Here is a 22,056-nt window from a genome sequence, read left to right on the forward strand (position 1 = left end):
CCAGCGGCTGCTGTATTAGACAGCACGGACCTAGCATCTGTGTTCCTGATGGCTTAGCAGGCTGCCTCACGTGCGTTTCCCTCCCAGGGTGTCAGTTTCATATCTGTTAAATAGGGGTTGGTTTAGATGAACTTCCTACTGGCTCTATAATTTGATGATTATTGAATGACTTATTTCTTGAATGCTTTTTGTTATGTTAGCTGAATAGGAAATTTGGCTTGATTGAAAAATTATTATGGCAAAATGATCTCTTTTCTTTTTAATGCTTAACCCAGACCTGACCCAGTTAAAGAGGAGCAACCCGAGTACTAACTGCCCAGCTCAGTTTTCTCCTCCCTCTCTAACCATGAGTCAGAAAGATGCGGTGTTATAAATATGGGTCACTGATAGTGGATAGGCTGCTTCATCAGCCACCCTGGTTTTTATACAACCAACTTAAAAAAAGCATGTATTGGTTAAATATTGTTAAGTATAGGTATCCGATTAACCTTTGCCCCAGAAAACATTTTTAAGTGTTGCTAGTTTCCCTGGGTAAAATATTCCATATCAAAATGGAATGAGGCAAGCAAGGCAAAAAGAAGTGGCCACAGACTGAAATTTTCATCCCTAAATGAGGGAGGATGCTGGCACTGAGGCTGTGAAGAGGAAACATGGGTGCTGAATCATCTCTGGCCTCAGCCCATCTCCCGGCCGGACCGGTTCTCTTCTCAGCCAACTGCCGACATTTGCCGTCTCGACTTTGGAGGCCAAGCACTAAAACAGCATTTGAAAGAACTTTTCCCCTAGAACCTACACAGGCTTTTTTTTTTCTACACAGACTTTTTTTTTTTTAATAAATTTATTTATTTTATTTATTTATTTTTGTCTGTGTTGGGTCTTCATTGCTGTGTGTGGGCTTTCTCTAGTTGCAGCGAGCGGGGACTTCTCATTGCGGTGGCTTCTCGTTGCGGAGCACGGGCACTAGGTGCGCGGGCTTCAGTAGTTGTGGCACGTGGGCTCAGGTAGTTGTGGCTCACAGGCTCTAGAGCGCAGGCTCAGTAGTTGTGGTGCATAGGCTGAGTTGCTCCGTGGAATGTGGGATCTTCCCGGACCAGGGATCGAACCCGTGTCCCCTGCGTTGGCAGGCGGATTCTTAACCACTGCGCCACCAGGGAAGTCCCTACACAGACTTTTAAACTTACATTTTTATAGAGGTTTATATTTTCCTTGAGTGAACACAGCACTCGTTATCACAAATTTCTTTTGTCTAGGGAAGGTTAGTACACCAGGCACAATTAAAGCACTGCAGAGAGCTTTTCTGAGCTTTCTGATGGTTATTTAACCTGTGTTGGTTAAACCGAATTGGATTTCTCTGTTTTCCATTTTTGGCTGGGATAATGGGATGACAGAGAGGGAGTTGGTCGGTCTGGGGTGACGCTGGTGGGGCGTGCTGCCTCTTGAGTGTTGGGGGGAAGGTCTTGGGAGGACAGGCTCCTGCAGTGGCAGAGGCAGAAGCCAGGCTGCAGTGCGTGGAGGACAGAGGGAGAGGCCCCGCAGTGCAAGCTCAGCTGCACACGGGGACAGCTGTACCATCTATTCTTCCGACAGGCTTGTAAGGGGGAAAAAGAAGTATGTAGGTCACCAGGGGAGGAACAGGACTGGAGGAGGGTTTCTTTTAGGACAGAGATTTGAGCGCGCTGAGAAGGAAAGTATAAGGCCCAGTGGGGGCGGGGGGTGCTGGTGTTAAGTAGATTGAAGGTGAAGTTCACCCTTGCCCAGGCCAACAGGAGGACGCTGAGGATGGTGGGAGTTGGGAGGACAGGCAGATGTGAGCCGGGCGTCACTAGGAGAAGGGGGCTTGGGGGGCGGTTTGAGGTCACTGCTGGGCAGGGGGGCACTGAAGGAGGAGGTCTGGCGTGTTGGCAGTAGGACAGGAGTGGTTTGAGAACAGCAGGAGGGGCGAGGGGCTGGGAGAATGCTGGTGCCTCCTCCCCTCTGCTGGTCTCGAGCTGGGGGCTGGAGCGGAAAGGAAGGGAGCTCCACCTCATCCGGGAAGGCTTTGAGAACATCTGCATCCTGGGGCCAGGAGGAAGCAGGGAGGGAGAGGGAGAAGTCTAGAACTCACACACGTCGGAGTCGGGAGGAGAAGATATGATGATGGAGGGTTACATTTCTGAGAGACCGCCTTTCATTTTATATACTTTTAAAGTGTGTACAATTACCACTTTTTAGAAACAGCTTTATTGAAGAGGTATACGTTTACATACCATACAATTCACCTATCCTGTAGTTTCGTGATTTTTAGTAAATTCAAACAGTTGTGCAAGCATTACCACAGTCTGGTTTTAGGACACTTCCATCATTCTAGAAAGTTCCCCATGCCTGTGCCCATCCCAGCCCCATGCAACCAAGGATCTGCCTTCTGTCTTTATTGTTTTGCCTTCTCCAGAAACTTCATATAAATGGAGTCATACAATATGCAGTCTTTGTGGTGTCTGGCTTCTTTCGCTCAGCATAATGTGTTTGAGGTTAATCCATCTTGTTACTAAATATCACATATATTTTAAAAACAGAAACATGGATGGAGAGCAGAGCAGAGTAGGACTGACTTGGGGGAATGCAGTTAGCCCAGGAGGGCTGTCCTTGTACAAGCCAGAGGCTGGGCCGGGTCGTGGGGAATGTGGGCCGTGGACTTGCACAGACCCCGGGTATAATTCCTTCTCTCCGCTCACCTGCTGTATTAGTTGGAACAAATTACGTGGTCTCACTCTAAACCTCTGATTCTCCTCTGGAAAATTTGAGGTGGTGGTGAGCTCAGTGAGGCATCCCCGCAAAGCCCAGACCCAGGGCTTAGCCTCTGCCACGGTCAGAGCACGTGTCAGGAAGCGGTAATATACACTCAGTGGTAATATACCCTCAAGTGATAATATCCTCTCAATGAGCAGCCTGTGAGGACCACTTCCCAGCCCCTACCTGGTTTGAGAGTGGACCCCTTGGCAGTGACTAGAACACGCCAAGTATTTAGCCTTTGCTCCAAGCCGGCTATCCTTATTTTGCTTACAGTTGGGTCTGAGGTAAGGCAGCACCATCAGCGTCCGGACAGTGACCTGCACCAGGACATCACGGGATGCATTAATAAGCCCCGTCGGAACTCCTTACGCAAGCCATGAAACAAACTGAGTCAGCGGTCTCTGTTCAGTAGTCCAGAGGGCTCTGCCCTTCTTTAAAGTCTTGCTCAATACCCTCCTCTCACATGGCACCTCGTATGGCATTTCTGTTTTAAGGGGAAAAATGCATAGCGATGAGTTGTGTTCCAGGGAAGTCATTCAAGTAACCTTTAACACCATCTCCAAGTCATTTGACTTGGCCTAACCCTACTTTTATTTATCTCTCTTGGGTACCAGTAAATGCTTGACTCCAACCAAAAACCCTTCTGAATTAAGAAAGAGGCAACCGGGGCTTCCCTGGTGGCGCAGTGGTTGACAGCCTGCCTGCCACTGCAGGAGACACGGGTTCGGGCCCTGGTCTGGGAAGATCCCACATGCTGCGGAGCAACTAGGCCCGTGAGCCACAACTACTGCGCCTGCACGTCTGGAGCTTGTGCTCCGCAGCAAGAGAGGTCACCATAGTGAGAGGCCCGCGCACCGCGATGAAGAGTGAACCCCGCTCACCGCAACTAGAGAAAGCCCTCGCACAGAAACGAAGACCCAACACAGCCAAAAATAAATAAATAAATTTAAAAAAAAAAAAAAAAAAAAGAAAGAGGCAACCAAGTAACTCCAAGGACTCAAGAGAGAATCACCGCTTGGCTTTGAGACCACTGTGTGTGGAGGCAGGGCGTAGGGCATGGTCGGGGGCAGGAGATCTGGGTTGGAAGCCACGAGCCCTTCCTGAGCTTGTCCGCATCTGTGAAATGGGCATAAAAGCATCTGCCTGTCAAGGTGGTGGTGAGGAGCCAAACAGTGCAGGGGAGCACTAACAGGACAGGCTGAATATATTTTCTAAAATATATGGTCTTATTGAAGCATATTTTACAGAGCATGTATAATTCACGCATTTCAAGTGTTCAACTCAATGATTTTTTTAGTACACTTACCAAATTGTGCAAACATCACCATAAACCAGTTTTAGAACATTTGCATCTCCCCAGTAAGATCCCTTGGGCCAATTTCCCTGCTTCCAGGCCGAGGCAACCACTGATACACTTTCTATCTGTGTAAGTTTGCCTTTTCTGAACATTTCATGTAAGTGGAGCCCTGCAACATGGTCTTTTGTGTTTGGCTTCTCTTAGGGTAATGTTTTTGCGGTTTATCTGTGTTGTAGCATGTATCGGTACTTCATTCCTTTTCTTGCCAAATAGTGTTCCATTGTATGGATAAACCGCATTTTTTTTCTGTTTACCAGTTGGTGGACATTTGGGTTGTTTCCATTTTTTTGTCTGTTTGAATAATACTGCTAAGAACATTTGTGTGCAGGTCTTTGTGTGGATAAATGCTTTTGTTTCTCTTGGGCAGACACCTAAGAGTAGAATTGCTGGGTCATATGGTAAATTTATACTTAACTTTTTAAGAAACTGTTAAACAATTTTCCAAAATGGCTGCATCATTTTACATTCCCACAAGCAGTAGATGAAGGTTCCTGGTTTATACTCACCAACACTTGTTACTGTCTGTCTGGCTATGAAGTGGTATCTCATTGTGGTTTTAATTTGCATTTCCCTAATAACTAATGATTGTGGACATCATCTTTTTATGGGCTTATTAGTATATCTAGTTAAGTGAAATGTTTATTTAAATCTTTTATCTATATTTGATTGGACTGATTGTTTTACTGAGGTACAAGAGTTCTCTGCATATTCTAGGTACAAGTCCTCTATCAGATATGTGTTTTGCAGACATTTTCCTCTTACTCTGCTGTTTGTCTTTTCATTTTCGTACTGGTGTCTTCTGAAGCACTAAAGTTTCTAATTTTGATGATGTCCAGTTTATCAGTTTTTTCCTTTTATAGACCATGCTTTCGGTATCATATCTATGACATCTTTGCAGTTATAACTCAAGGTTCCAAAGATTTTCTCCTAGGTTATCTTCTAAAAGTTCTATTATTTTAGCCCTTCCATTTAAGTCTACGATCCACTTCGAGTTAATTTTTGTATATGGTGTGAAGTGAGGGTCTAAGTTCATCATTTTGCTTATGGATATCCAAATTGTCCCAGCACCATTTGTTGAAAAGACTCTTCTTTCCCAGTGTAGTTTTGGAAACAGGAAGTGAAAGTCCTCCAACTTTCTTCTTTTTCAATATTTTTTTTCACTATTCTAGGTCTTTTGCAATTCTATACAAATTTTAGGATCATCTTGTCAATTTCTGCAGAAATCCCTGCTGATCGGTTTTTAAAAATTTTAAGGGTAGTAAGTCTTCTGATCCATGAACATGAGATGTTCCTCTATTTCGATCTTCTTTAATTTCCCTCAGCACTGTTTTATAATTTTCAGGGTGCAGGTCTTGCACTTCTTTTGTTAAATTTATTCCTAATTTCTTTTTGGTTTTTGATGAACCTGCCTTTTTTTTTTTTTAAATTTATTTATTTATTTTTGGCTGTGTTGGGTCTTCGCTTCTGTGCGAGGGCTTTCTCTAATTGCGACAAGCGGGGGCCACTCTTCATCGCGGTGCGTGGGCCTCTCACTATTGCGGCCTCTCTTGTTGCGGAGCACAGGCTCCAGACGCGGAGGCTCAGTAGTTGTGGCTCACGGGCCCAGTTGTTCCGCGGCATGTGGGATCTTCCCAGACCAGGGCTTGAACCCATGTCCCCTGCATTGGCAGGCAGATTCTCAACCACTGCGCCACCAGGGAAGCCCGAACCTGCCTTTTAATATCTGACAGGAGAGATAAATAATAGTATGACTTGCACTGAGGTGAGTGGGTGGGGTGCCTGCTCACTCCAGTTTCATCATAGGGGAGGTTAAATCTGATATAATATTGGTTTGATTTTTTTTTCTTATGAAATAGAAAACAAATGTCTATATAACATGCGTGCAGTTTAAAGAATAATAATAAAATGAATACCTGTGTACCTTGTACCCAACTAAGGCAAGAGAAAATTACTAGTACCTTGTCCCCTGTGTGATCCGAGCGCCCTCCCTTCCTGCCAGAGGACAAGTTCCTGAGTTTTCTTTTGCTTTGCTTTAGACTTTATCATATATGTATTTAGCTAAACAACATAATGTTTACTTTAGTCTGTTTTGACCTTTATATTATGTAAACTGTGGTGAATATTTTTTTCTGTGACTTCTTTTTGTCATTATGTTCCTGAGATTCATGTATCTTGAAGCATGGGTTGTATTTCATTCAATTTTAGGTATTCCGTTTATGTGAGCTTTCTGATATTCCATTATATGAACATAGGGCAGTTTATTTTTCCAGCTATTGATGGTGGTTTGGATTATTTCTTGATTTTTACTGTTGCAGTGGCACTGTGAACACTCTCCCATTACACATAGTCTAGGGCAGCGGTCCCCAACCTTTTTAGCACCAGGGACCGGTTTCTTGGAAGGCATTTTTCCTGCGGAACTGGGGTGGGGGGGGATGGTTCAGGTGGTAATGCGCGTGATGGGGAGCGATGGGGGGCGGCAGGTGAAGCTTCGCTCGCTTGCCCGCCACTCACCTCCTGCTGCGCGGACCAGTTCCTAACAGGCCGCGGACCAGTAGTGGTCTGCGGCCCCGGGGGTTGGGGACCCCTGGCCTAGGGTATAGCTTGGAGCAGAATTGCTGGGTTGGAGGGTATATGCTTTAGTCTAATCCGATAATGTCAAGGTGTTTTCCCGAGCCCAGTGCCAATTACACTATACTTCCACCATCAGTGTTTTAGTTTCCTATTGTTGTTGTAACAAATTACTACAAACTTAGTGGTTTAAAACAATACAAATTTATTATGTTACAGCTTGAGGTGAGAAATCTGAAATGCGTCTCACTAGGTTAAATCAAAGTGTGTCCAAAGGGCTGCTTTCCTTTCGGGTGATTCTTGAAGAGGTGCACTTTCTTACCTTTTCAGCTTTTAAAGGCTGCCCACGTTCCTTGGCTTGTGGCATCTTCCTCCATCTTCAAAGCCAGCAGTGGCAATCCAGTCTTTCTTACATTATATGCCTCTGATACCAACTTGCCTGCTTCCTTCTTCCACAAATAAGGACCCCTGTGATTACATTCGGCCTGCTGGAATAATCCAGGATAACCTCTTTATTTTAGGGTGAGCTGATTAGCAATCCTTTTTTTTTTTTTTTAATTTTATTTATTTATTTATTTATTTTGGTTGTGTTGGGTCTTCGTTTCTGTACGAGGGCCTTCTCTAGCTGCGGCAAGCGGGGGCCACTCTTCATCGCGGTGCGCGGGCCTCTCACTATCGCGGCCTCTCTTGTTGTGGAGCACAGGCTCCAGACGCGCAGGCTCAGTAATTGTGGCTCACGGGCCCAGCTGCTCCGTGGCATGTGGGATCTTCCCAGACCAGGGCTCGAACCCGTGTCCCCTGCATTGGCAGGCAGACTCCCAACCACTGCGCCACCAGGGAAGCCCTAATGAGTAATCTTAAATCCATCTGCTGCTATCTTAATTCCCTTTTGCCATGTAGTGTAACATATTCACAGGTTCTGGGGATTAGGATTTGGACATCTTTGGGGAGCTGTTATTCATCCTACCATAGTTGGTGTTTGAGGGTCCTTGTTATTTTATAGAAATGGGGACTTAAACATTTTAATGTGTGTGTGTTTGTAATATTTAGTAGCTTTTTAAAAATGATCTATGTTTAGATTTTCAGCCCCCTACTCTTCCTGGGCCTTTACAGTTTTAATGATTTCTTGATTGTCCCTGTCTGAAGCAATATCAAGTTCTGGAGTCAGAATGCCTGGGATCTTTCACTGTGAGCTGTGTGACTTGGACAGGTCACCTCCCCTCCCTAAGCTTTGATTACCTCATCTATGAAGTGGGAATAATTATCACATAGAGTTATTATGGGAATTAAATGAGATCGTGCATAGAAAGTCTGAGCATAGTGCCTGACAAGTAGAAGAAAGTCAATAAATGTATGAGTTTTCATATTTATTCAGTCATCTGTTCATCTAACAGCTCTTGAATGCCAGGTCTTAGACTCACCCACTCAACATTTAACAGCTGTATTTTGAGCACCCATTTTTTGCTACCAAGTGCATTTGTGTGGGGCATCTACAGGCAGAATGCTGGGTTTGGTGGTGGGTGAGCTTTATTTTATTTTTTTATTACTTTTTATTGGAGTATAGTTGCTTTACAATGTTGTGTTTCTGCTGTACAGCGAAGTGAATCAGTTATACATATACATATACCCCCTCTTTTTTGGGTTTCCTTCCCATTTAGGCCACCACAGAGCATTGAGTAGAGTTCCCTGTGCTATATAGTAGTTTCTTATTAGTTATCTATTTTATACATAGTAGTGTATATATGTCAATCCCAATCTCCCAATTCATCCTACCCCTTCTTCCCCCCTTGGTATCTATAAGTTTGTTCTCTACATCTGTGTCTCTATTTCTGCTTTGCATATAAATTCACCTGTACCATTTTTCTAGATTCCACATATGAGCGATATTATATGATATTTGGTTTTCTCTTTCTGACTTACTTCACTCTGTATGACAGTCTCTAGGTCCATCCACGTCGGGCAAGCTTTATTTTAATTGACGTGCTAAGAGCTGTGTAGGATATGATCTGTGGAGGTGCAGTTCCTAAAGCCCTCTTCCTTAGAGAGGCAAGTAGCTGGGTAAACTGTTTCTTTTATGCTTTGTCCTAGGAAAGACATAGTTAAATAAAAGCAGAGAGTTAGGTAACATTTTTCCCTTCTGTTCTCAAATGATTTCCATGTCACGGAGTGTAGTATGTGTCATCTGAAAAAGGAAGCAAAGAATGTCTTCACCCTTTTATGGAGAAGGAATCACATTAGAAAAGTTTTTCTTTTACCCTTAATATGGTCACCCTTGTTGTTATTTATTTTTTTTAAATTAATTGATTTATTTATTTTTGGCTGTGTTGGGTCTTCGTTGCTGCACACGGGCTTTCTCTAGTTGCAGCAAGCAGGGGCTACTCTTCATTGCGGTGCACGGGCTTCTCACTGCAGTGGCTTCTCTTGTTGTGGAGCACGGGCTCTAGGTGCGCGGGCTTCAGTAGTTGTGGCATGCGGGCGTCAGTAGTTGTGGCTCGCTCTGGAGCGCAGGCTCAGTAGTTGTGGTGCACGGGCTAAGTTGCTCTGTGGCGTATGGGAATCCTCTCGGAGCAGGGCTCGAACTCGTGTCCCCTGCGTTGGCAGGCGGATTCTTAACCACTGTGCCACCAGGGAAGTCCCAACCCTTGTTATTTTTTAAACTAAAGAACACATCCCTCATTTCAATTCCTGAGCTGAACTTTTGAGTTTTCACTCAGTTCTCTGAACAGCAACTATGGCAGTTAAAGTTACTGGAACCAGAAGAATCCTGTGTGATACAGAACTAGCCGCTAAGCTTTTAATCTGCTGGTTCATCATTCTAAGTCATTCTGTTCTTCAGACCTAAATCAGTGCTTTCAGGAGACTTTTCTATGGTGTGGAAAATGAAAATAACTTATTCAGGACTTTCAAAGGCGTTTGTTGCCTGTAGATGTGATGGTGGTGGTGGTGGTGGTGTGTGTGTGTGTGTGTGTGTAATCCACATATACACTAACTGCCTGATGAATGAAAGTTTCATGGGGGGGGGTGGATTTTTAAAAATTGAATTGAAAAAGATAAATGAGTGTGTTTTAAAATAATTTAAATACCTAACCAGTAGGGAGCGGTTCACAGCACATCTTCCATGAGAAAGAACATGTTGCTCATTAGAACTCCAAAATTGGCTTCCTTCCGGGAAAAATCTAACACTTGACAAAACCACTTCTCCCAGGCCGATGCATGCCACGCCTACCAGATTGTTCACCGAAATGGGATTCCTGATGAGCAGATCATCGTGATGATGTATGATGACATCGCTAACTCTGAAGAGTGAGTAGGGAGTGCTTTGAACTTGATGGCGAGGAACTTCAGGGCATTTTAAAAAATGCACACAGACCCTCAGGAATGCTTAGATCAGCGGCCTAACATTAGAATATAAACAGGCTCCCGGATGAAATTCCACATGGCTGCTTCATCTAGAGCTTTCACCATATCTTGGTGGGACCCAGCAATGGCAGGGACATAGGAAATGGTGGTGAAGGTCCTTGGGCTGGGGCTTTGGAAGGATTTAAAACATGAATTCCCTCTCAGCTTGGGGAACTGACTCATCAGTGGGTTCTGTGGTGCTTGTTCCTAAGCTCTGAGCAGGGACACCCCAGAGGCCCTGTACACAGAAGGCTCAGTTGTATCTTAGAATACATTAGAACATCTAACCCGTTCTAGTCTCCCAGCTCCTTGTATGGGTACTAACCCTAACCCTATCCAGTCTCCCAGCTCCTTGGTTCCCAGACTATGGCCCTGTACTGTGATCACGTAACAGCTCATAATCCATCCTCAGCTTTAAAGCCTAAGCTCTTGTATTAAAGCCTTGTTTTCTGGTCTGTCTTTTTCTGAAAGTAGTTTTGCTCTGAGAGATCTCTTGATGACATCTTGCCCCCAAGATGCAATCTGGTGTCCAGCAGGAAGCCAGGCACACGAGGGCCTGGGTCCCTGTCCTCGGTTTGCAGAGCTCAGTCCTTCGCTGCTCCTGCCAGGAACTCAGGAGTTGTGGGACACCGAGACCCCCGAGCTGCTAAAATCACTAACACGTTGGTGACCTCGGAGGCAATGAGAAATGTCTGTGACAACCACGGTCATTTAGTATTTTTAAGCATAACGGGCGTATTCACGAAGACATAGATTTCAGAGATACGTCAAATTGTGTGCTTCACTTGTGTCCTTTGATTTTCAGCAATCCCACCCCAGGAATTGTGATCAACAGGCCCAACGGCTCAGACGTGTACAAGGGGGTTCTGAAGGACTACACGGGCGAGGTGAGGCGCATCACGGGGTCGGAGCCAGCGGGGTCTGTTTCATTTCAGTGATGATTTTTCCCTCTTTCTTGTACTTCTGGAATCAGAACCTCATTAGACTGATTTCTGGTTAATGTTTCGTGTTTGTATTAAGATTTGTGCTTGAGGTGTAATTTCTGAGAATTTTGAAAGAAAGCAGAGGGAAAAAAAAGAATGTTAGTTGTAGTCTACTGATCTTTAGTTTCTAATCTTGTTGTACTTTAAGCCTCATAATAGATTTCCTTCCATAATACCTGATTTTCTTAGGATATTGCCAGTGATCTGATTATAGATTATCCGTGCCCTTTTCTGAAAATCAATTTTCTCAGCATCAGCCCTAGTACAAAATATATCTCTAAATTTTGTAAGATAGTTTTTCATTAATTATTATAGTATATAACTTCCAGAACATTACATGCTTCCCAGTCGATTGAGGCTGTATACATTGACACATTTTTAAGAACACCATTATGACTTCAGCCTCATGGATTTCATAGTCCTTTTTCGTAATGTCAGAGGGATCGAAAGTAATATTCCTTGTGACAGGGAAACGTCTGAAGTTTAGCAGTTCTTTCAGTTTTATTATTCTCTTTTAAACTCAAGAACATTTAAATCAGGCACATCATACATGTCATATAGATGATTCCATTTTTATAAAAGTGTTTCTATATAGTTATGTAGGGAAACATTTGGAATTTAGGTGGTGGGATTTTTTATTTTTTTTTCCTTGTGCTTTTCTGTATTACATTTTTTAACGATTGCATATCCATTTTACAAAATCCCCTTTAAGGACATGGAGTGTCCTTGGGAACTGGCCTTTAGGAGGCAAGCTGGTTGCAAAGGTCGGCGCTGACGTTTCTGCCGCCCTCTTTGCTGTCTCTCTGAGGCAGTGTGCTCTTCCTCTGTTCTTTGTCCCTACCTACCGACATCTTTGGGTTTCTCCACATGAACTTTATAATGGTCAAGAAGAAATGGCAGGCTTGCTGAGTTGGCATCTGCCAAAGACAAGATGATACTTGAGACGAGGTCATGCACATGCCCAGGAAACCCTGGATCTTTCCTGGTTGCAAAGTGTTTGCCCTTAAACCTTAAGCCTTGGAGGTATGTGGACGGTGGCCTGGGCCCTCTGCGACAGACTCAGCAAACGCACTGATTTGGAGTGACAGCTGCATCTGATTTCAACTCCCAATTCTTTGTAGGATGTCACCCCGCAGAATTTCCTTGCTGTGTTGAGAGGTGATACAGAGGCAGTGAAGGGCAAAGGATCTGGAAGGGTCTTGAAGAGGTAATGTCTGTTTTATGGCTGTCACACTTTTCTGAATGACATGGTACTCCAGAACTGAGAATTCAAACAGGCCTTGCCCTTTGTTCCCGGACTATTTACCTGTGAGAGACGGCAGCGTGGGGACCTTTGCCCTGACAGGCTGCACAGACCTGGTGGCTTCTTTTGGCAGCCCATTTCTGTAACGAATTAACCCTGTGATCCAGGGTCCCTGGTGAGTCTCAGTGAAATGTTCCCCATCACTTAAACCCGCTGCGTTTTGTTGCCTGCGGATCCTCGTGCTGGTCGGTTCCACTACCAGTGGAACACGCCAAGACAGGCGTGAGGCTCTGTGGCCAGTCAGGCTGTAGGGCCCCCGCCCCGCCTCCTGCCGACCCTGTGCTCTGATGGCAGGTCAGCCCAGTGGGAGGAGGACATCTGTAAGTTCAGAGCAAACCTCCGTATCAGGAGAAAACTCATCCCATTGCTTGCCCTGTTGGCTGTGGGTTACAGATGTCTTGTTTAGCATCTCTTTATGCAGCATTTTGACGTGATGTCAGGGACCTTAGGAGCATGACTTCAGAGAGTCTCAGGTACTTGGCAAATGGTGCTGTTTCCCTTATGCCCGAGGGGAGACCTGGGCACAAGTAGCTCGTGTGAGTTAGAGCAGAGACGGACATCTGCGCGGGATGAACCAAATTGCCTCCGAGTGAGTTACTGCATCTCTGCAACCTTGAAGCAGGGCCCTCTGAGTGGAAGCCTGGTGAGGGGGCGCAGGTGGGCGTCCCAGGCCGTGTGCAGGCCGAGGGGCCCGGAGGGGCAGTCGGAGCTGCAGGACCGTGCTTGGCGGCGTGTCCTGGCTCCCTTACTCGTTGCGGAGAGGTCTGGTGGCACAGCGTGGCCGCCTGGGATGAGGCCCTATTGCCAGAGGCCTTGCTGTCCCGATCACCCTGGGCTGTCTGCGGAGCCCCCTCCCGGCCGTGAACCCTCCAGGCTCTGGGGTACGCCTCGTGGTTCAGAACAGCACCCAGCGGGAGCGGAGGGAACGGGCTGCACGGCGGGCTCTGGGCTCCTCCTCCCACCTGGTTGGGAGACTGTAATCCTCGGACCTCTCCTGAGTTTTTTGATTGGGGTGGCTTTTCAGAGAAATGGAAGTAGAAATAAGAAGTGGTCCACTTGGACTCTCATGCTTGTCTGCGTGTCTCTTGGCAGTGGCCCCCGGGACCACGTGTTCGTTTACTTCACTGATCACGGAGCCACTGGAATACTGGTGTTTCCTAACGACGATGTGAGTTCTTCTTAATGTTTTAAAGACAAGCTGGGGGGGAACTCCCTGGCGGTCCAGTGGTTAGGGCTCCACACTGTCACTGCCGAGGGCCCAGGTTCAGTTCCTGGTCAGGGGACCCACAAGCCATGTGGTACGGCCAAAAAAAAACAAAAACAAAAAAACAACAAGCTGGGAAAATGGGAAACAAAACCTCAGTGTTGGCAGGCCACCTGTGACGCGTGTCTCTAACATCCTACAGCGCAGGTTCGTAGGCGGCTGCTGAGGGTGGGGTCACATTTAGCAGCTTGAAATCTATCCAGAGGCATCTCTTCCGGCAGGTTTTCCCTGCGTGTCTCCTGACATCACAGCATGAGTTGCTGTCCCTGAACTTGGGTGCAGTGCACTAGACGCAGTCATAGAACTTAGTCCCTGAATGCTCCGGACAAAGTGATGAGGAAGCACATCTGCTTCCCCTTTTGATTATGTGATTAAAGCCCTCGATGGTGTTCCGGGATAATGCTGTTCACCACGATTATCTCTTAGGATTTCTAAATAAGAATTTATAAAGCGTCATTAAGACTTGATTAGTGGGTTATCCAGCAAATGGTTTCTCTTGATGTGTTTGGTCTGAATGTCCATATTCTTACCTTGCAGCTTCACGTCAAGGAACTGAATGAGACCATCCATTACATGCACAAACACAAGAGGTACCAAAAGGTAATGTCAGTGCTTGGGGTGGCCTTGGGGGAGGAATGTGAGGGATGCAGTGGAAGCAAAGCCCATGGTTCTTCGACAGGCCTCCTAACTCTGGATTGGCTGTGTTTTTTTGGAAAGGGTGTCCTTTCAATCAGTCTTGACCTCTGGTCTCCCAGGATTAACTTTTTGTGATTCTACAGCTTTAGCTGTTAGATCAGAATCACCGGCGATCTTGTTAAAGTACAGTGTGGGCCCCAGCCCCGGAATTTGGCTCAGTTGTTCTGGGGAGAGGCCTGAGGGTTTGCCTTTCTGAGTTTTCAGGTGATGCTGACGACCCTGGTCTAGGGACCACACTTTGAGGACTACTGTTTCTAGGGCTGTCACCAATCTGGGGCAGCTGGGGGGGAAAATACCACCTTCTTATTTTCCCTTTGGCCCTCTCTGGCCCCTTTTGCACCCTGTATGGAACTTGTGTAGCTCAGGCGTGTACGTGTTAGTAACGTGTTTTGCTCTTGGAAACTGCTCCCTGCGTTGGATGGCAGATCAGTTTTCCTTAGCATCATCTGTGGCTCCATTTTTTTCTGCATTATTTCAGCTAAAAGATCATTTTATTCTCTTAGCCATGCATAAATTTGGGTCCTTCTGGTTTGTGTGACAACAGCTTCTGTAGCCTCTGCTTCTTACAGCAGAGATATCTCCCAAAAGCAAAAGTGAAAGACTCTTAAGAAACAGGTCAAGAGAGTGGGCAAAGTCAAAGTAGCATTTGCAAGAGGTCTGTGCCTGGGCGGGGTGAGTTCACCTGTCTCATTCGCCTCCCAGATGGTGTTCTACATTGAAGCCTGCGAGTCTGGGTCCATGATGAGCCACCTGCCCCCCAACATCGATGGTAGGTGGTGGGAGCACTGGCCTCTGAGCCGGGCTGGGTGAGCACCTTGCTACATGGTGCAATTGGACATTCTCTGAATCTGCCCATGGGAAGAACCAAGTGTCTTACATAAGCCAGGCCTAGGCCAGCCTAGTGCTCGGAAGTAGGGGGATACCTGTGGGCAGCTCTGAGCTTCTTCTACTCCTGCAGGATTAGTGGTCAGGGGATGAAGGGATGTAAGCTCTGGATGTGAGCTCTGTGGTGCTCTGCCGGGTTCTAGTAGGGCTACTTAAGACCAAAATCACAGTCTTTGGACCAGCCTCTGTCCTTTGAGATGTGTTGCTTGCCGGCTCTCTGATCTTGGGCAGGAGACTTACCCTCTTGGACCCTCAGACTTACTCATCTGTAAAATGGGGATAAAGATAGTGTCTGTTAGGAGAGTTACATTTTAAGCGATGACATTTGTCCAGCATAGTTCTGAGCCCATGGTAGCTAGGTAGTAAATGGTAGCTATTTCATATGTTCAGTCCATCTAAGTGTTTCTTTAATAAACGTTCACTTTCTGTGGAAATGAAATGAGGTCCATATCCTTCAAGATTCCAGAGCTACTCAAATCTGTTAGCTCTGTTCCAAAATAGCTGGATGTCCTAATAAGCACTCCTGCTTCCTCATTGCTGCAGAAAGTGTCTATCAGCTGGCTTCTCTTTTTCCACATTTAGTTTTAGATGAGTTACTGAAACTCAGTGAACAGGGCTGGATACAAGGAGGTCTCCCTGCCCGCCCTGAGCTGATCATAGGTGACCTGCTTTTTTTTTTTTTTTTTAATTAATTTATTTGTTTTTGTTTTTGGCTGTGTTGGGTCTTTGTTGCTGTGCACAGGCTTTCTCTAGTTGTGGCGAGCGGGGGCTACTCTTCGTTGCAGTGCGTGGGCTTCTCATTGTCATGGCTTCTCTTGCTGGGAAGCACGGGCTCTAGGCACGTGTGCTTCAGTAGTTGTGGCACGCGGGCTCAATAGTTGTGGCGCACGGGCTTAGTTGCTCTGCGGCATGTGGGATCTTCCCAGACCAGGGCTCAAGCCCGTGTCCCCTGCATTGGCAGGCAGATTCTTAACAACTGCGCCACCAGGGAAGCCCCAGGTGACCTGCTTTGATTGCACTAGGAAAGGAGGAGGAACTCAAGCTTCAAGTGGAATCCGCAGACAGCCGAGAATAAAACACGACTGAAATGTGTCTTTAATTCCTCGTAGTTTATGCAACTACTGCTGCCAACCCCAGGGAGTCGTCCTATGCCTGTTACTACGATGAGGCGAGGTCCACGTTCCTGGGGGACTGGTATAGCGTCAACTGGATGGAAGACTCGGACGTGGTGAGCCATCTGGGGGCCGGCTGCTCAGCTGAGGCTTAGCTGTCAGCTGTGATCGTCAAAGGACTTGACTGTTTTCATTTTGGCAGGAGGATCTGACCAAAGAGACCCTCCACAAGCAGTACCAGCTGGTGAAATCCCACACCAACACCAGCCACGTCATGCAGTATGGAAACAAGGTGAGTAGGGGAGCCTCGGACCCCTGATGATGCCTGGAGTCTCAGGCTGACTTAGAGGGGACGTTTCTCTGCCGGTGAAGAGAAATGGGATCCATCCGGGTGAGGAACGGCTGAGGCAGGGCTGGCTCTGCCTCTCGTGGCCGCTCCATCCTGGAGATTCCACCCAGGCTTTGGAATCAGACTTCGGTTCAAACTCACAAAGTTGTGAGACTTTGGGCAACCTACGTGACGTCTCTGAAACCTCTCCGTTTCCTCCTTGGTCAAAGCCCTAGCGCACAAGGTGATGAGCAAAAAGCAGGGGGTCCATCACGTGCACGAAACACACAGTGAGAGGTTACTGAATCGAAAGCTTCTCCTGTGAGTTTTGTGGCTTTGCCCCGTAGAACCCCACACCCTGAATCCTCCAGGGTCCAGCCTTCCTGCAGCTGCAGGATGTTATCTTGACCCTTTGGCTATAAATTCAAGACTTTTACCGCCCCTACCCCCCCACCCCCAACTATGTTCAGAAGGGACCTAGGTGGTAAAATAGGTCAGTCCATCAGGGCTGTCCGGACAGAGGTCATAGCAGGTGGCTGCTGAAGGCTTGGGCCTTAGGTGCCACCCCTGGGGCTAGCCCTCAGGATGTGCAGAGGAGGGGATTTGTGGGGGGCTCCCAGTAGTCTGTACGACCAGACATCATCCCCCAGGTGGCCTGCCACCAGCTGAGAGCTCGCCAGCTGAGTTCTGTTCCTTTGATGTGAGCGTTGGCCTTGTAGAAGACCTTGTGAGCAGTCAGTCCAGCTATTGCCTTCAGCACTTCTCGGGCAGAGTGTGGACCGGAGGGCCCAGGAGCCAGCAGGGCAGTCACAGGCCACGAGAAGTGCACTCATGGGCCACGGGAAGTGCACTCAGGATGTCATGGGCTTGGTCAGGCTTTTGAGGGAAGGTAGTGGGGAGGTGGAGCAGAGAGAAGGCCAGGGAAAGGTAATTCAGAGGGGGCAGGGTCAAAGGTGGCACTGCCCCAGCTTTGTCGGGGGATTGGAGGGAGGGAGGGTACCAGCAACAACTCTTCTTCCCTGAGCTTTATGTTCTCTTTACAATTTCCTCAGCATTAGCCACGTCTGCTCTTGGTTGAGGAGGTATGAAGGATCTTTTCTAAGCATTATGTTTCTATGTACATGTGTGTATATTTTATTTTATTTTTTTAAAATTTTATTTATTTTATTTTTATTTATTTTTGGCTGTGTTGGGTCTTCGTTGCTGTGCGCGGGCTTTCTCTAGTTGCAGCGAGCGGGGGATACTCTTTGTTGCGGTGCGTGGGCTTCTCATTGCCGTGGCTTCTCTTGGTGCGGAGCACGGGCTCTAGGCTCACGGGCTTCAGTAGTTGTGGTGTGCGGCCTCAGTAGTTGTGGCTCGTGGGCTTAGTTGCTCCGCGGCATGTGGGATCTTCCCAGACCAGGGCTTGAACCCATGTCCCCTGCACTGGCAGGCGGGTTCTTAACCCCTGCACCACCAGGGAAGTCCTATTTTATTTTTTGTTTTAGAACTGCTTTTAGATTAGCGTCGCTTGGTTTAGGAACATGACCGCTGGTAGCGTTTCTTTCCCTCTTAATCGGGATCCAGTCTGCAGTGACCCCTGCAGGCAAATGCAGCCAGGCAGTCGGGCCCGCTTGTTAGGCCCTGATGCCAAGTCGGCCCCGCCCCTCGGTGGCTTTAGCTCTGCCCATCTCAGTGGACCCAGACCTCAGCTCTGACCCGGACAGATGCTCTGCACCTTCCTTCTGCTGGTCACTAGGGGCAGGCGGGTGAGCGTGGAGGGTTGAGCACAACCCAGGGTCACCCCTGGCTGAAACGACTCTGGTACGAGCGTGGCGGAACTGGGTAGCGGTTCTGCTGCAGAGGATGCCAGGCAGCTTTGAAGTTCATCATCGGTGGATTTCAGGTGGTCGAATGTGTTGCGTCGCCTGCTGCTGAAGACCAAGCACGTGCTTTCAGGCTGCGATTGTGACCCTTCAGTGGTCCTGAAACCACGTGGGGTGAGCTGTGGACTCCAGGACCCAAGGGACATTTGGCACATCTGCTCCTCCCACTCAAACTGACTCTCTCTCTCTTTCTCTCTCCCTCCCCCCTGCTCCCTCTCCCCCTCCCTCCCCAGTCCATCTCTGCCATGAAGTTGATGCAGTTTCAGGGTCTGAAACACAAAGCTAGTTCTCCCATCTCCCTGCCCCGAGTCAAACACCTTGACCTCACTCCAAGCCCCGAGGTGCCCCTCACCATCATGAAAAGGAAACTGATGAGCACCAATGATCTGCAGGAGTCCAGGCGTCTTGTCAAGAAGATCGACAGGCAGCTGGAGGTAAGCGGTGGCGAAGCTGCGGCTCCCAGCCTTGCCGGGCAGCGTGTGCGAGTCCTGTCTCTGCCTCCTGACCATAAATCCGTGTTGGTGGGAGCCAAGTGACAGAGCTCTGGGGTCACCCTCCTCCTGCCACACTGGGAGTATATGGGAAAGGAAACCAGGCTTTGCACTCGCTGTAAAATGGACACAAGTGAGCAGGGCAGAGGCCAGCTTCATCCTTCATCAGTAAACTGGCCTTGACCTCTTTGGAAGCAGGAATCAAAGAGAGGGAGCCCGTCTCCTGCCAAGAAGCCACGGCATGTGGGTGTTTCTTCTTTTACACCTAGTTGCTTACAAGACATTTTTATTTTGCTGCTTGGTGAGTTAGTAGCTAATCATATTTAAAAACAAAAACCCAGTCCACAAAAAATTTCTGCTGCCTTAGGAAAATCATAGTCACAGCCCCACATTCTTCCTAAAATGCTTGAGCAATCTTTTACGATGACTGGGTTTGTTTTCAGCAGTTCATCTGTTTGTTTGCAACTGGCCGAATTTCTTTTCAGATTCTAGCTGTGTGGCTAGAACCACCACGTGTGTCCTCACGAGATGCTGGGCAAAGACTGTCTGTTCAGCAAAGCCAGCTGTGCAGACTCTGTCCCCTCCTCAGCACAGCACAGGGATTGATGTGCTGGGATACAGCCTGAATTTTCTAGGAAAGAAAAAAAAAAATCTATATGACCTGTCTTAGAGTCGTACATCTCATAATCCTGACAGTTAGCAATCCTACACGTGGTACGTTAACCAGGATGGGGTTTTTGTTGTAGTTGTTGGTACCACAGGGTAATACAACAGTTCTCATATTTTTTTGCTCTCGGACCTCTTTACACTCTTAAAATTATTGATCCCAAAGAGCTTTTGTTGGTGTGGGTTATATCAATATTTACTGTGTTAGAAATAAACACTGAGATTTTTAAAATAGTAACTCACTTAGAGATAATAATAAACCCATTTTGTGTTAATATATTTTTTATGAAAAAGAATTATTTTCTAAAATAAAAACAATTTGGGTGAGAAGAGTGGCATCACTGCATTTCTGCAAATCTGTTTTCTGCCTGGCGTTCTAGAAGACGGCTGGGTCATCGTACCTGTGCCTGCATTCACTGTTGGGCTCTTTTGTTCTGGTTGAAATCTATAAAGAAAATGTAACCTTACACAGATACACAGTTGGGAAAGGGAGGACATTATGGAGCCCCCAAGAAGCCTGGGGGACCCCTGTGGTCCTGGACCACATGTTGAGACCCGCTGGTCTGGCACACAGTGGGCAGGGAATATTCGGGCATGAATGGAACAAACCCTGGCTGGGGAGCGGGAGGGTCAGGGGACTCGATTGTAAGTTTTGGTTGATATGGAAACAGCTTTCTCCTTAATGATGCTGGTTTTCATTATCTGGGAAGAAAATGATGTCCACCCTTTGCGTCCTTCTGTCTAAGCATCTGATGGTTTCCAGAATGGACAAAGGTGCCTGTGAACACATAGCACCACTTATGGGACAACAGTCTACTTTGGGGCACAATTTCTACATGCCCTCCCCCCGCCTCCCCACTTCCTTAGCCTGGGCCATACCTGCTCTTCAGGTATTCAGATTTAAATGCTTCCGTCATGCCCGAAGATCCCTAAAAGGCAAGGTATTTCTGAAGGGTTCTAGCTGTAACAGAAGCCTCGCGTGTGCGTCTTTGGCCACAGAAAGCATCTGTTGGCATCTCTTTCAACATACTGGGGTGGAGGCTCTATGAAAGAAACATCTAACTGGTCCAGGGATCCAGGAGAGACTACGTTAAGTAAGATACATTTGGAAAAGATGTGTTTCTTCACAGGTCAGAAATGTCATTGAGAAGTCAGTGCGGAAGATCGTCGCCTTGATCTCAGGGTCCGATGCCGAGGTAGACAGGCTCCTGTCCCAGAGAGCCCCACTCACGGCACACGACTGCTACCAGGCAGCCGTGTCGCACTTCCGCACGCACTGCTTCAACTGGCACAACCCCACGGTAAGCCCAGACCCTGGGGCTGCCGGCCTCTGCACCCTGCCTTCCGTGGGCCAACTAGCTTGGCCTTCCTCTGCATCTTAAACCCCAAACCTGAGTTAGTACTGTCCACTGGGAATCGCATCAGGTGCATTGCCTTGTAGAAGGTTCCGCCTTGTAGAAGAAGCAACAGGCTCATTCAGAGGCCTTTGGTGGGGATGTGAGAGGAGGAAGGTCATCCAAATTCACTGACCCTGAATCTTGGCCCCAGACACTCTGAACTGTCCTAGTGGCTGGGACAGCTTACCAGTCATAGACCATTCAACTGCCGTTCCCATTGGCCTTTGAAGGGGACTTCCTTCTCTTCACACTGTGCCGTCCCTGCCGAACCCCACCCCTCCGCCCTGCCCCTTACAACAGCCACGCAGGTTTTCTCCCTTCTGGGTCTGTTCCGACCTCTTCCCCAGATTTGTTGTTGAAGCAGGCCCTGGCCCATGGAGGAGAAGAAAGGACCTAGTTTCTGCAGATTGTCGAATGTCAGGGTTGGAAAGTACCTAAAAAGCCTCCTTTCTGGTCAGTACTTACACGAATGCTTGGCTCCTTATAGGGAAGGGGTTAGCAAACTGGGGCCCGCAGGCCCATTCCTGCCCACAGCCTGTAGGGTTTTTCCCTCCACAGCCTGTTTTTATAAATAAAGTTTTATCTAAACCCAGCCACACTCTACTCAGTCACATAGCTTTCACCCTGCAGCAGAGTTGAGTAGTTCATGCAGCCTGCAAAGCCTCAAATATTTATTGTCTCGCCCTTGACAGAAAAGTTTGCCAAGTCCTGCTTTAGACCCACGCTCTTCGATAACAGTACTCACTAGCCTCACGTGGCTCCTTAAACTTGAATTTAAATTGATTAAGGATTGACATATACACACTACTATATATAGAATAGGTAACTAAAAGAACCTACTAAATAGCGCAGGGAGCTCTACTCAATACTCTGTAATGACCTATATGGGAAAAGAATCTGAAAAAGAGTGGATATACGTGTATGTGTAACTGACTCACTTTGCTGTACAGCAGAAACTAGCACAACATTGTAA

General features: G+C 47.2%; 1 protein-coding gene across 2 annotated transcripts in view; it reads left to right on the forward strand.

Annotated features, from left to right (window-relative positions):
• LGMN (legumain) overlaps positions 1-22,056 on the forward strand; it is a 36,591-nt gene that overhangs the window by 12,640 nt on the left and 1,895 nt on the right. For both annotated transcript variants that reach the window (XM_082451378.1, XM_082451379.1), the window contains exons 3-12: positions 9,900-9,997; positions 10,899-10,980; positions 12,198-12,283; positions 13,472-13,547; positions 14,181-14,243; positions 15,042-15,108; positions 16,334-16,452; positions 16,539-16,628; positions 18,763-18,963; positions 20,817-20,987. In XM_082451378.1, coding sequence (XP_082307504.1) covers positions 9,900-9,997; positions 10,899-10,980; positions 12,198-12,283; positions 13,472-13,547; positions 14,181-14,243; positions 15,042-15,108; positions 16,334-16,452; positions 16,539-16,628; positions 18,763-18,963; positions 20,817-20,987 — 1,053 coding nt within the window. The remainder of the gene's footprint in view (positions 1-9,899; positions 9,998-10,898; positions 10,981-12,197; positions 12,284-13,471; positions 13,548-14,180; positions 14,244-15,041; positions 15,109-16,333; positions 16,453-16,538; positions 16,629-18,762; positions 18,964-20,816; positions 20,988-22,056) is intronic.

Source organism: Balaenoptera physalus (assembly GCF_965194825.1).
Source record: "Balaenoptera physalus genome assembly, chromosome: 2".
NCBI classification, from domain to species: Eukaryota; Metazoa; Chordata; class Mammalia; order Artiodactyla; family Balaenopteridae; genus Balaenoptera; species Balaenoptera physalus.